The sequence below is a fragment of the Drosophila ficusphila genome, unplaced genomic scaffold, assembly GCF_018152265.1.
Source record: "Drosophila ficusphila isolate 14025-0441.05 unplaced genomic scaffold, ASM1815226v1 contig_414, whole genome shotgun sequence".
Taxonomy (NCBI): Eukaryota; Metazoa; Arthropoda; class Insecta; order Diptera; family Drosophilidae; genus Drosophila; species Drosophila ficusphila.
Window position 1 is genome coordinate 500,803 of NW_025064328.1, and position 14,877 is coordinate 515,679.

Genomic DNA, 14,877 nt, shown 5'->3' on the forward strand with positions numbered 1-14,877 from the left:
GATTGCTTTTTCATAAACATTTTAAATATTTGTGACCGACCAGTAGGGCTACATTTTAAGCATACTTTTGAGCAGGAAAAAATGCTAAAGCTGCAAAAAAACATACACGTTTGGGTTATGAAGCACCTGTTTACAAGCCTTGAACTCCGAACCGCACAAACATTTTTAGTGCATTTATTAATAGCAGTTTCAGCCGCAGGGAGGGTTAAGAAATCCCCGTGAAAAGGCGAAAGGGGCGCGGTCGAGATTACCTTGACTATGAAAATATTTCTCACACATGAGCTGCTTGGGCGCATCGCATAACCCTCTTTCCGTTTCCGGTGCCTCCCATTAACATTTTAGTCTATGGAATGGCACAAACCGTAAGCGGCAACTATTCAGCGAGGGTTGGGCGAGAACTTGCCCCAAAGTTTTCGCTGCAAACGGAGATGGAGACTTCCGTCGGACTGCAATCCATCAGGCGGCCTTCGCAGCCGTTGGCCCGAGTGTTCGGCTCAGACTGGTTAACTGCCTTCACCTGGGGACACCTTGACACAGACAAAGGTCAGGCGGTGTGTCGGGCGTCCAAAGGGCAAGTGGCAACCAAAGCCAACGCCCCACCAACCCACCAAACCAGCGAACTCATGAGTGAATTAAATAGGAATGCAGATGCCCCAGCAGTTCGCTAGTTTATTGTATATTTCAGAGACCTTTCCGAGGAATGCATACTAAACACAGTTATGCATATCAGTTGCGCTCCAAAACCCGTGGGCGGTTTACACGTATTGGATGACCGTCGTATCTGTCGTATCTTCTGTTTTCTTCAACTCTTGAAAATCCGGGGAGGGGCAGCAGAAGGAGTAGCGAAAATAGCAACAGCATTTGCACCGCGGAGCCAAGTGTTAGCAGCCACATTTTGATTATAACTGAGCAAAACAAACTGATAACAGAAAAATTGTCAACAAATAGAAAATATATATAGTACAGAGAGAGAAAAAAAATATCTATAAATCTAATGAGGTTAAAGTTTATTTGCAATAAAAAATAAATCTAGGTTCTTGCTGACAAAAGATCAGTAAAATGGCATAATAAAATTAGTTCTTTAAAGCATTAACCAGAATTAGTTTTTAATAGTTCACCTCGGTTCTCATTTAATATTGAACTAAAATTATAATATTTTGAAGCGATGCAAAATTGGTAGGCAATGCATTTGTTCTAACAAACATTAATTGCTGTCGGATTTTATCTTGATGTGGTTTTTGTTATTACTTTTTCTAAAAAGAAAATATAACATTTACCTGATTATTTCTTTAAATGTAATATATATTTTAAAGCAATAAAACAGCACTTAATTATGATGAAAAGACGTGACTTTTTAAGAGTGCGGGATTTTCCCAACTCAATCGAGATAAGGATCCCGGGGTCAGAGGGCTTACCGTGGGTTGGCAGATTGTAAAAAACCCGTGAAAGAGTTCGCTCGATTGAGATGATTAATTAATTGGTGGAATCGAGGTAAACTGAGCGCGTCGAGCCGAGCATCATTTATCATGGTGTGGACTTAATTTGAACGCTTCGGCTTCGCTTGGGAAATAAAAAATAAAAGGAAAATTGTGTTATTTTAGGGCGGTACATTATGATTTCGTCTGAGGCTCTTATTTCTTGTTTTCCATAGACTTTGCTTCCTTTGTTTGCCATTCATCTCTGACTCCCCATTGACTCTCGAACCGCCCTGTGTTTTGCAGTTTACGTGTTAAGTGCTTGGCAAGCACGATTAAGGCGCTTTATCACCCGCAACAACGGCAGCAACACGAACGACAAGCACGCCAGCAACAGCAGCAACACCAACAACAGCAACAGCAACAGCGACAGCAGCAGCAGAAGCAACAGCAACAACAAAGGCAGCAGCAACAACACGAGCAGCAGCAGCAGCAGCAACAGAGTCAACAGCAACAGCTGCGACGGCAGCAACATCACAAGCAGCAGCACCAACACATTGCGCTATAGTCTCACACACTGACACGCCCTCAACCCAGATCCATACACATATATATACACACAGTTAGATATATACAAACGAGATGCTGAAAACTGTGACAACAGCAATGGCCGTCGCCGATGACGATGTCCCAGCGAGCATTTTGGAAATAGAACTGCCAGCCATTCTGCTCAACGAGAGCCTCTTCATCGAGCTAAATGGCAATCTCACCCAGCTGGTGGACACGACCACCAATCTCAGCCAAATTGTCTGGAATCGCAGCGAAAACGGTAATGGCAATGGCAACGTCGTCAACAACAACAGCAACAACAGCAACATTTTCGACCTGGATGACGAGGAGCGAGCCGCGGTCGAATTCTGGCTGCTGGTCAAAATGATCGCCATGGCCGTCGTCCTGGGACTCATGATACTCGTCACCATCATAGGCAAGTACTTAATCAAAATCAAATCCAAATTTAAATTACCAAGAACGAAAACGGGGGGCATTAAATTATTCTCAAATTTATGCCGTCGGGATAAGGCTGGTAAAAGTTTCCATATCGCCGGCGAGAAACTGAACTGTAAATGAAGTGAAATTTATGATGCAGAAGATTTTTATTGCGCCCTCTTGGAAGATTTTTATTGATTTTTGGGCTTACAAAGATGATTTGCTGCCGCCCGCTCGCAGAAATGGGCTTGGGAATAGGCCAAAAGCGGCGAATAAGGTGTCGGCTGCTCAAGGGTGGCTGATTGTTTTGGTTCGCCGGATGATGTACGAGGAGTTCTTTGAGTTAAGCGCCGCAAAGATGCGAGCCGAGCAAAGAAACGACCCAAAGTTTCCAAAAATGTTTGCCGCATCACGTGAAAAGCTATTAAAACGGCGCCAAGGCGCCAAATGCAAATTACGGCAGGCAAACACACACACACTTACACACGCTTTCTGGCACACCAAATAGGTGAAGGTATGCAGAGAAAAAAAGGGGCAGTAAATCATCTAGAAGTTTGTTATTTTCGATTATATTTCACCAAGGAGGAACAAGGTTTAATTTGATAAAAAGCAAATCTTTCTTACATGCAAAACCATTAAATTTTAAATTAAATTTTTATTTGAAGTACAACATGCAATAAATGAACACTCAAAATAGTTGAAGTAGACAGTCACAAAAGCCCAGCCAAATTAGCTTCTTTGTTTAACATGCTTTGCATAAGCTTTTAATTAAATGTGCAACAAAACAACTTAATTTATATTCAGCAATCTTTTTTGACAAGACAAAAAGATTACTCAAGTTTCAAACGAGATAAAATTATTCCAAGGGGTCATATAAAGCAAAACTAATCACCAATTTCGGCAACATTTTGCTCCGTGTTAACACACACACACGAACACACACACTAACAAGCAGTTTGGGTGCCGTTGCGAACACACGTCGTATGCGCAACGTTTCCCCGGCAAGACATATGCAAATGCATTTTCTGGCACGGGCCAAGCGACGACAAAACGTTTTGACAACCTGCAGACAAGCCCGCTGTCTCAGCAGCTCCAGTTGCCGTGATTCTAAGAGGGGTTTCCGAGGGGCGATCGAAAGTCCGGGACTGGCGTCACTGTGGCTGCCATGGAAGTAGGGAGGTGGTTTTGGGGTAAAAAGGGGGGACTGCGGCAATTACAATTTGCCAAGTTGCATGCGCTTAATCAAAGCAAGCAACGACAATGATGATGGCGATGATGGAGCTTGCTGCCATCCAGTACTCATTTGCATCCCACAGGCAAGGACACCCAAAGAGATCCTGGGGGGAGCAGAATTGGAAGCAGGAGGGGATGGGATGGGTGGTGGACAAGTGGGCCGCATGCACGATTGCTTGCAATTAGGCTGGAAAATGAAGTCTCCTTTGACACGATGCCTTTGCCACTGATTGATTTTGCACGACTCCATTGAAAGTTTTCCACTCCCATCCACTTTCTTTGCCGAAAAAGGCGACACACAAAAGTTAATGACTCCCGGCCACTCAACGTTTCCAATTAACTGCATTCGATTCCACTCACTTATTCATCGGCAATGAAACGGAAAGCTTACTGCTGCACTTACCGCCTCACTTAATAAATCAATTTATCAATTTATCGCTCTCTAATGGGGCTCCCATGCTTTCTGTTCTGTTTAAATGTCCACAGGCAACGTCTTCGTAATTGCCGCCATTATACTCGAGAGAAACTTGCAGAATGTGGCCAATTATTTGGTTGCATCTCTGGCAGTTGCTGATTTATTTGTTGCCTGTCTTGTCATGCCGCTCGGCGCCGTCTACGAGGTGAGTTGTCCTTTTCTCCTTCGTTCTACACAGAAAGATATTAAACACTTAAATTAAGAGCTTTCAAAGAACTTTAAATGAAATACAGAGCCAGACATTTTAGTCCCACATACTTTGGGTCACATTTTCATTTATTTAAATATGTACAATATACTTGAAACAAAAATTAGTTTTTCGTTGGTTTGAACTCAAAAAAATGTTATGGAATATTTTATTTGTAAAAATCAGTTTAAAAACCTAATTCATTTAACAACAATTAGTAAAGATCGTTAAAAAATATATATAATATGCAGATTTTTGTTTGATCAGCCTAAAGAATTTTCAACTTTAAGTAATTTTGAAGGCATTTGGTTTTGTCATAATTCTAACAAATAATAAGTTATCAAAATGACTAGCTTTTAGCAAGAATTACTTAATGTTTGTAGTGTATTTTGCCACTGCCATTTCTGAACCAACTCGATTACCCTAATGGAAACTTGAGCAGGAATGCTGGCAAATGAAATTAGGCGCCAAAGAGTTGACTCTGGCCCTGGGCAACCTCGTTGCCGGGCTGCTAATTGTTTCAATTGCATCATCACTGGCAAACAATGTGTTGCTAAATGTCACTCCTTTCTTTCCTTTCTCCATCGCCCACTCATCTCCCATGGAAACCCCCCATCCATTCCTCTGCGCCGGCAGATAAGTAATGGATGGATATTGGGACCGGAACTGTGCGACATTTGGACGTCTTGCGATGTCCTTTGCTGCACAGCATCCATTCTGCACCTGGTGGCCATTGCGGCGGACAGGTGAGTCCTGCCAGTCAGCAAGCAAGCTATTTCCCGGTGCGACAGAATGGCAATTTGGTCCTCCTTCCGTTTCAGATATTGGACCGTGACCAATATCGACTACAACAACCTGCGGACGCCGCGTCGCGTTTTCCTCATGATTTTCTGCGTCTGGTTTGCGGCTTTGATTGTCTCCTTGGCTCCGCAATTTGGTTGGAAGGATCCGGATTACATGAAGCGCATCGAGGAGCAGCACTGCATGGTGTCACAGGATGTGGGCTATCAGGTGAGCATTGAACATCACTTAAGGAAGGAAGGTTTAGATGAAAGGTAAATTTTGTTCCTTTAAGAATCTTTTATATTAGTAGTATTTTAGTACATAACATATATGTATATTTATCAATTAAATATATTTATATACATTTTTAACATACTCATTTCACTTTTTATCAAACAGATTTTCGCCACCTGTTGCACTTTCTATGTGCCTCTGCTGGTGATTCTGTTCCTGTACTGGAAAATCTACATTATTGCCAGGAAGCGCATACAGCGACGCGCCCAGAAGTCCTTCAATGTCACTCTCACCGAAACCGACGTAAGTTAATCAATAACGAGGCAATCTCAGTCGAAGCTAAGTGCCTCAGAAAATCCCAGTGATAAATGCCAAGTGTCCACTTAGCCAGCCTCCAAGAAAAAGCGTGAAAAAATTACTCATACGCCCAGTGGCACAAATAAAGATATTCCACAAGTATGCTTCTATTCTACTCCGCAACTTCCCCTCCACATTTTACTTTTTTTTTGGGCTGGCTGAGTGGATGTTGATGCTGCTGCTCAAGAAGTGTATTTGCTTGCCTGCCATAATGAGTGTGTCATTAACAGAAACAATAATGCGAATGGGTATGTGGTGGGTCGGCGTGGTTGGGCGACTGCTTTGTGGGTGGTTGGTGGTCGGGGGAAGTCCTCAGCTGCTCATTAGCATGCCCAAGTGAGCACTCGAAGCGAGCCGCTGTGGCGAAAGCCAAACAAATGCCAGCCGAGATTTATGATCACCCGATGTGTGGCCCTCTGTCAGAGCCAGATAATTACACTGCAACAAAGTGCAATATATAATCAGGAAAAAATTTGATATAGCATATCATTAGAAAAACCCCATTATAACAAATTTTAGTCTTTTTACGTCGTATTCGCTCCTTTATTTTCGATCAAGTGTCCTTTTTTTCGATCACTAATTTAAAACATTTGAAAAGGTGTTAGAAAATTTAGTTTAATATTTCTCTTTGTGTACCTAAAACAACTAAAGCGGTAACGAAAGCCGAGAAATTCCCATTTCGCATTTGATTTGTTTTCATTTCGTTGACAAGACACAAGCCAAATGTGCTGTTCCCCGAACAGTTTTCATCAAGTTCATAAACAAGCATTCCCCATAAACAAGCATAGAACAAGCTTTTCGCACATATAATACTTATTTTTATCGAAAACCCAACAGTGCGATTCCACGGTGCGGGAGATAAAAAAGGAGCGGGGAAAGCGGCGGGCGGATCGGAAGCGCCAGGAGGCGGGGGGAGCGGACCCCAGTGAGCGGGGAGGCAGACACGCAGGTGCAGCGGCGTCCGCTCAAGCGGATGCGCATCTATTTTGGCCGCAACACAAACACGGCCAACATCACGGCGGGATCGGAGGGAGCGGTGGCCAGATCGATGGCCGCCATTGCCGTGGACTTTGCCAGTTTGGCCATTACGCGTGAGGAGACCGAGTTCAGCACCAGCAACTACGACAACAAAAGCCACGCGGGCACCGAGTTGACCACCGTTTCCAGCGATGCGGAAGATGTAAGTGCGCCTGCTGTTTACTATGTCATTACAAAGTACACTTGAACTATGAGTTATTGAAGGGAGTATTACGAAATATTTAATTCGCTAAGATAATAAGCGAAAGTATTTCCTTCATTCAAAATTTTAAATTTCTTTATTGGTTATTTAAATACTGATTTCATAATAACGTTCTAAAAAAACTACATTATATTAGTTCCAATATTTTTTATTATTTATATTTTTTAAAGTCATTATTTATTGGGAAAACTATAAATAAAGATAAAGTATTTATTTCAATGCACAACGAATGCAGTGCTGAAGAAAGTACATAAAGCTGTTTTAAAAGCTAGTCTGTAGAAAGTCATAGTCATTTGTACGTTAAAGCCGTTGTGTTTGTGGGAAACTAACCCTTTACCCCACCCTTTAACCCGATAGTACCGCACAAGCAACGCGAATGAAATCATCACGCTGTCGCAGCAGGTGGCCCATGCCACGCAGCACCATCTGATAGCCTCGCATCTGAACGCCATAACGCCGCTGGCCCAGTCAATCGCCATGGGTGGTGCTGGCTGCTTGACAACGACCTCTCCCCCAGAGCGGGGAGGGGGAGGGGGTGGTGCTGGGATTGGTGGTCCTGGTGGTGGTGGAGAGACAGCAGCCGCAGGAACGGAAGGCAGCAGTCCGGGGAAGAACGCCGGCGTGGGATTGGGCGGAGTGCTGGCCAGCATCGCCAATCCGCACCAGAAACTAGCCAAGAGGCGGCAGCTGCTGGAGGCGAAGAGGGAGCGGAAGGCCGCCCAGACGCTGGCCATCATCACCGGCGCCTTCGTCATCTGCTGGCTGCCGTTCTTCGTGATGGCTCTCACAATGAGCCTGTGCAAGGAGTGCGAGATCCACGCGGCGGTGGCCTCGCTCTTCCTCTGGCTGGGATACTTCAACTCGACCCTGAATCCGGTACGTAAATTGAGTCCCGTGACCTTCTTTTTCTAGATATACCATTAAAAAAATCTTGAATTTATTTCTGCCACCTTAATTATTAATACAAGAGGATTTTCGGTGTTATTTATAGTTTGAAAACATTAAACCCATTTTATTTATTCAACACATTTTGAAAATATTTTCAAATGAACGGTCGAATATTTGAAAAAGTATTTTAATGCAAAGATACATTTTCTCAAATTAAGTAACTTTTTTTAATATTATACACTTCATTGTCTAAAGATTTGTGTTTAACAAACCGTGAAGCCATTTTTTATTCAATGCCTATTTAATTTTCTTTTGAACACCAGGTCATCTACACCATCTTCAATCCCGAATTTCGACGAGCCTTCAAGAGGATTCTTTTCGGTCGAAAGGCTGCTGCCCGAGCGCGCAGTGCGAAAATTTGATTTCAACTGAAGGATAACGAGGACCAGTATTTGTAATTAAGGTCAGACGAAGACGAAGAGGCCAAGGTCAGTATTGACTGGAGCGCAATATGCTACGGAATTGGCATTGTAAAAGGTGTAACTAGCGAGTAGAGACGATGTTTTAGCAGTGACAATCCTAACTAGCTGTAACTAACTAAAAATCCTCATCACACACACGTGCCCCAAAAAGACGAAGCCCGAAAAAACAAAAACAAATAACAAAACTGATAGCGAAACCGAAACCAATCGAGTAAGGAAACATGGAATTATGCTAGATGATACTCACTAGATATAAGTAACGCGTGTGTAATTTATAAATATTTCTAAAGTCTTCCCTGTGTCTTAAAGAAGCCCAAGAGTAGTAGTGCGAGTAGAGAAACCCTAGAATCCTAAGTAGGTCGGTTGAATAGTGATCGGAGATCGAAGATAGTGATCGGTTATAGGCTGGGTCCAAAGAACTTCTTACGCTTTCATATTCTGTGTTAGTTAATCGTGCTTAATTTTAGTCTAAGCTGCTCGCGATGCTCAATTATTTCAATTGGATAAGCACACTTACACAAAAGTCAATATCAGAAGAAAACAAATTAACGAATTTACACCGCGAACTCATGACGACAAATCCAAAATGTTGCATAACACCATAAGCTACCGACGTCACGGCTAATTAGGCAACTTTATTCGGCAAAATTAGCATAAATCCAAAACCGAAAGTTTAACTTTTGTTGCTAATACTCCTCACACAACATACACAAACACCCATTGGAAAAACCAGGAAACCGCAACAAAAAGTTTAGACCATGATACATGATATGCAGTTATATGCCACACGCATTCGTACATAGCGGTAAACCTATATAGTATAGTATATTTATGGTTCAATTTTTGAAAAGTTTTCTTGTAAATAAACAGACTTACAGTTTTAGCAAATAGTAAACCAACCGAAAAACCTGAAACCACAACAAGAGCAACAACCACTCGAAGAACAACTACATATACACATATGTATGTATATATATATATATATATAGATATATTTGTGGGTCGGTACGAAGGGCCATTAAGTCAATGCTGCTGCAGTTGAAACCTAATACGCTTCGGTATGCACATGTATGCGTACATATGTCTATCCTGAATGTATTTGTATGTGTTTTGTGTGTGTGTGTTTATGCAACTTCTCGATGTGTACTTGATGTCAAAGTTATTAAAATTGTGTTTTATCAAAAGCGTACGCCTGCACTCGATATTTTATTCATGGATTAGGTATTTGCTCTAACCGGTCAGTATTAAGTGGGGTATTTATCGGTGGTTTCGGTCAACTTTTAGGTGGTCATCACAGTGCTGGCCCTCAACTCAAAATTGACAAACTTTTCAGCCCGACTCCGACCGCACGCACGTTTGTGTATTGTTTGTAGCTAGGCAAAATGTCAGCGCATTGAAATGTCAAAGTTCAAGTGCACACTCACGCCCCTCAATTTGGGATGGGCGGTAGGCGGAAGAGGGAGTGGCCGGTCGGTCGGTCGGTGGCGTTGGAGATGGATTACGCACTGGCATTATCAACGCCGGAACAGGCCAAAGCCGACAAATGGCCCAGAAGCAGCGGCAACAAAAAATCAATACATCATGCAGGAGAAGCGGGAGAATTTTCTGGGGGGGTTGGGCTGGGAAAATTCATGTAATACATTTCGGTACTTCACATCCCATCGTTTTCCTCTAGGTGTCTCTCGCTGCAAGTAAGCTTATTAACAGTGGCTCTCGGCAGATGATAAATGGAAAATGGAGTGCCGAGTGCCCGGCTGGTGTTCAAGGACCCAAAGTCAGGTGTGCGATTGGAGGGCCATCAGTCAATGGGCCGTAACCACAGTGGCCACTTCAAATTCTTTAAAGTGCGCAGAAAAATGTTAGGTGCCTATTTCATGAAAATTGTTTACAATTAATTTTCAATACGTACATTTTAAGGTAAATGTTTTACGTATATGTTGCAAATGTAAGTGTTTAATGTTGACTTTATTTAAATTGAATTGAACAATAGTTTGAATGATTTAATTTCTGATTACTGCTTAATATATTATTTTATAATTATTACACAATTCAAATTATTAAAAAGATGAACACAGTTTAAAGAGATGGCCAACCAACTAAATAAATGTAATAGTTTTTTCTAGTTGTCTTGCAATTATAATACTCACTGTAGATCAGAGCACAACCACACAAACCCAGAATAATATTTACCAGCACTTTTAATTTCCTGTTCGCCCCGAAGGAAATGCCTCGTGGCAGTATCATAATAAAAGGAGAAAAGAATTACAAAATCTGTCTGGAAAGCGAGTGGGAATTCGGAGCTGGCAGCAAAGTTCGGGATAATGACAAATTAAATAGCGTCAACTTGAGCAGTCAGGCCATGCAAATAATAATAAAGCCGTTCGGGAAACTTTTCAATTTCTGGCGGCTCGGCGGCAAATGAAGCATGGAGGGCCTTGCAAAAGGGAACCGAAAGGACGAGTGGCCCAAATGTGTCACATCATCGATATATATCTGCTACACAATACACACACACACATGTGGAGGTGCGTGCCTGTGTGCTTGGGCCTTTATTAGCCTAGTAGCATTATTAATTTCCTCCCCGGCACACAGCAATGGCAATAGCTGCAGGATAATGCCAATAAAATTCGTTTTATTAAAAAATTCTTTTGCCAAAAAATTCCATAAATCGAATAAATATCGAGTGGCACTCGAGTGAAGGTTTGGGGATGACAAGGGGGGTTTGGGGGTGTGGGGCCACCCAGGAGATCCGGGTATTCGGCGGCCGTTAATATGCCACATGAGTGGGGCGGGCTATTGAGGCAGCAGCAGGTCCAAAAATCCAGCTCTGTTTGCTTGGGCATCAATTTTTGAAGTCTCCTTGAGCCGCACGAAGCGAAGAACTTTGGGCAAGCAATTGAAAAGGTATTAAAAGTATTAAAACAGAAATGAGTGTGGCCCAAGTATCTATCTATCTATCGGTTGCCCGCATTAGGGTGTTCGAGTGTGTGGGTAACTTTTAATTGAATTGCATTGAGAGTGTGCAAATTGCTTTTAATGATTAGGGGCTTAGGGCTCGTGGCTTTCACTAAGACCCAACTGCACGCTTATGCACCGAAAAAAAAAAACAAGTAAGCCGTCCATTTAAAGAGATTTTCCAGCTTTCCAATTATCGGTTTTTTTAAGCCCTAAAAATATTACCACTTCATAAAAATTGGATGTTTTTGGCTTATTTTATATATATTATACTATAAAACTTGTTTTGATCTGTGTTTTTATGCATTTAAGCTTTACTGCCGCGGCTTGCGGCCAGATGCCATCGAGGTGTTTATAAACCTGAACGCTATTCATTAGACCGCTGCAGGTGAGACAGCTCGTAAAAGCGCGTTAACAGCACAAGAGCGGATGGGGGAGAAAAAAATAAGCAGGTAAGTAAGAATACTTAAAGCTCCTGGCACCGAACAAACTCATTGCGAAGTTGTTGACACCACCGGGGGAGCCCCATTCAACGGACGTTGCCAGGACACAAAAGATGAGTGTCCACCGCCCTGGAAAACTTCGACTTTGTAAAGACTTTTTGCAAATTGCGGCCAAGTGCACTTTTCGTTGGCTTCGAATCTGATGCCGCATTGTGGTGCCTGCTCCAGCCATGGACATTTGACAGGTGGGGGCAGCCGGGTCGGCGGTGGTGCGGCGGTGCAGCGGTGCTTTTCCTGAAAGGACAGGAGCAGACCAAACGAGCTGGTTGAACTGCTTGGCTAACTGCTGCTGCCTGTCTGCACTAATTACGAAATAATTGAAATCATTACGCAAAATGAGTGCAAGCAAGTTAAAGTTCGCAACGGGTAAGTCTTCGTCTATAGTTTCACCTAATGAAAGCAGCCGCTCAATATTACAGCGAATTCTCTACGCCATCAAAAATACAAGTGCTCAGAGTGCTCCACTCACCTCAGCGAAGATTGCGACCATTCGGTAACAGAGCACTTAAGTTTTGATATACAGGCGGGCTTCTTTAACTTGTACATCAGGGAAGGGTATCATTAAGGGTATCCTCGGAAAATCAATATGTAATCTTATTTAATTTAATCTTTCGACTTATCTTAAAGAAAATCTTTTCTTTGAAAAGACCTACAATTTTATCTGCAATTTAAAACCTTAAAAAACCCTTTGCTGAGAATCGAGATGTTCGACTGTAGATGGGCGAGAAAAGAAGTTAGCTGGAAGTCCGCTATCGTGTCAGTGCAGCTTATTCTTTTGGCCAGCAGCTTTTGGCGCTGACAACTAGCGCAAAATGCCAAAAAGGACACGTACGTAATGAACACAAACACGTACGAAGCAGCAGCAGCAGCACAAGCAGCAGCAGCAACATCAGCGACAACGCTCAAGACTTGGCCCAGAGATAGGACCTGGCTTAAAGTTTCAGCCAGAAAAGTTGCAACAACGCAGATGAGGCAAAAGGCAGCCGGCTGCCGTTGGCCAAGCACGAACGGCGGAAGAAAAAAACTCAAACTTGCTGGCAAAACTTTTTGCAGTTGCTGCATTTGTAGTTTCCCTACCCGAAGGGCTCCTGGCATTTGTCTTGGGTTCGCCTTTCGGTTTGGGTTGGGATTGGGGTTGGGATTCGGGTCTGGGGCTTGGGTTTGGCTTAGGTTCTCGAAGTGGGCTTGGGATTTGGGGGGCTGTGGATGGGGATGTGCAGCCGGCATGATGCTCAACGCACAGCGGAAGTTGCCAGCCCGTCCTGTCGACTGTTGCATTTTGGGAACTGCGAGCTGCCAACTGGGAGCGGAGATAAGCACCGGAAAAATTATTGCATATTCAATTGAAAATTGAAAAATAAAAACTAGCGTCGAACTTTTATAACTTGAGGTGTCACCTGCCACCACAGGTTATTCTCGAAGGTACAAAACGGATTTTACTTTCACTTATTTACATTTTATATAAATTAAGTTATCTCATAGAAACTTGGAATTGGAAAAGTTCGAGTTAAGAAAGTTCATTTGCATAATTACTATACTTTTTGTTAATATTTATATGTTCATATTACGAAGCTGAATACAGTTGAATAGCTGGAATTTCATGTTGACGAAATAAATATTTTTCTAATAACGGTAAGCATTTATATATTTTTTTTATATACCTATACATTTATTTACATCTATTTTGTTAGGTAATAGGTACAATAAATGTATCAACATGTTAAACATGTTGAACTTAAAACCTCTAGTAAGAAATAAAAATCACTTCATAACCAAATTAAAAACCAGATGCCACCCCATAAAAAATATAATGACTTCGTCCGATTTTTTTCAGTGCACGAGTTAGGAAACGCTTGAGTGTAGTTGCTGTTTCTACTGTTATTGTTGCTGGTGTTGCCATTGTTGCTGTTGTTGTTGCTGCTGTCCTTCTTGTTGCCAGTTACAAGTGCCGTTTGCTTAATTTTTATGCACTTGCCTCGTTGCGCGTGTGTGTATCTCCGTCAGAGCTTGTGTATGTTGTGTGTGTGCGGGTGTGTGTGTTTGTTTAGAGCAGTTATTGCTCTTGTTGGCTTTCTGCATATTTACTTGGCGGTGGAGGGGAAGGATGAAGGAAGAGGGGGATAAGGCTGTGTGCTAGAGCACTTGCGTAAACGAGGATACGCTCCTGGGCCGCCAAGTTTCGCACAGTTGAAGGGTAAACTTTCCGCCGGGCTGGGCGGCCTTGGCTAAGTTCAGACACTGACATTGTGACTTCCGTGCCAGCCGCCCACAGCCACGATAAATGAACCCGAAATTGAAATTTAATGTAGCATCATCAGCTGCAGCGGCAGAAGCAACATCTGCATGCGCTCGATTTGCATATATGCCGCTGATGGGATTTATAGCAATTTACCACCATGCGATCTGATTTCGATGGAGTGGGAGGTAATACGTATTAACAGAGGTGCTTATATACTGGCATGCTTATTGTTGGGTCATCACCATAAATATGCTGGCTACCATACATCTGCCCTTTGGTGGAAATTTAAAATTTAACTCAATATATATAAAATCCATTGGTTTGGTGTTACTGTCATTTTACATGTATCAGCATAATAATTGATTTTTGGTTCCTGTCGCATTAATTATTATTCATTTTCGTCGTCGGTTTCGCTTGTAAGCCATATACATTATTAATTTTCATGGGTAGGGTTATAAGTACAATTTTTTTAGTCCAACGAATACAAAAACCATATTGAATTCAAATAAAATATAATTATCGAATAATGTAAAGTATTTATTACCATTGAAACAAATAATTAACGAGAAAATTAAACTAAAAACTTTATCATAACTTAAAAGAAAATCGAATGTATAAAATGGCAAGCAAATTAACTTAAAAAATTATAAAGGAATCAAAACTAGATCAGAGTTTTAACACCATCAAATCAGAAATCATGCCATTATGGCCAAGCCCCGGCAATCTGGGCATGATCTCACGGTAAGTAATTGTTAGACCCTTATCGGATGGTACAATGTTGTTAGTCCTGTCGTCCTCGTGGTCCTTGCATGTCGTCCTGCCGCCGCCGACATCCTACCACGCCTTTTTCGCACCTTTCTGGCTTTGCTTTCAGCCGCTTGCGTGTTTGTTTCAGTTTC

General features: G+C 42.3%; 2 protein-coding genes across 2 annotated transcripts; one reads left to right on the plus strand and one right to left on the minus strand.

Moving 5' to 3' along the window:
* Window positions 1-632: 632 nt before the first annotated feature.
* LOC108095243 lies at window positions 633-909 on the minus strand. Its single transcript, XM_017196269.1, has one exon. It carries the CDS (start codon window positions 892-894, stop codon window positions 727-729), a length of 168 nt encoding a protein of 55 aa, XP_017051758.1. The 5' UTR covers window positions 895-909; the 3' UTR covers window positions 633-726.
* A 1,121-nt stretch (window positions 910-2,030) lies between these two features.
* Window positions 2,031-8,573, plus strand: LOC108095244 (5-hydroxytryptamine receptor 2B). Its single transcript, XM_017196270.2, is given in 9 exon segments — window positions 2,031-2,400; window positions 4,122-4,255; window positions 4,934-5,043; window positions 5,119-5,308; window positions 5,480-5,617; window positions 6,509-6,580; window positions 6,582-6,851; window positions 7,269-7,787; window positions 8,123-8,573. Coding segments are annotated over 9 exon segments (1,875 nt in total). The 5' UTR covers window positions 2,031-2,057; the 3' UTR covers window positions 8,222-8,573.
* Window positions 8,574-14,877: the final 6,304 nt, after the last annotated feature.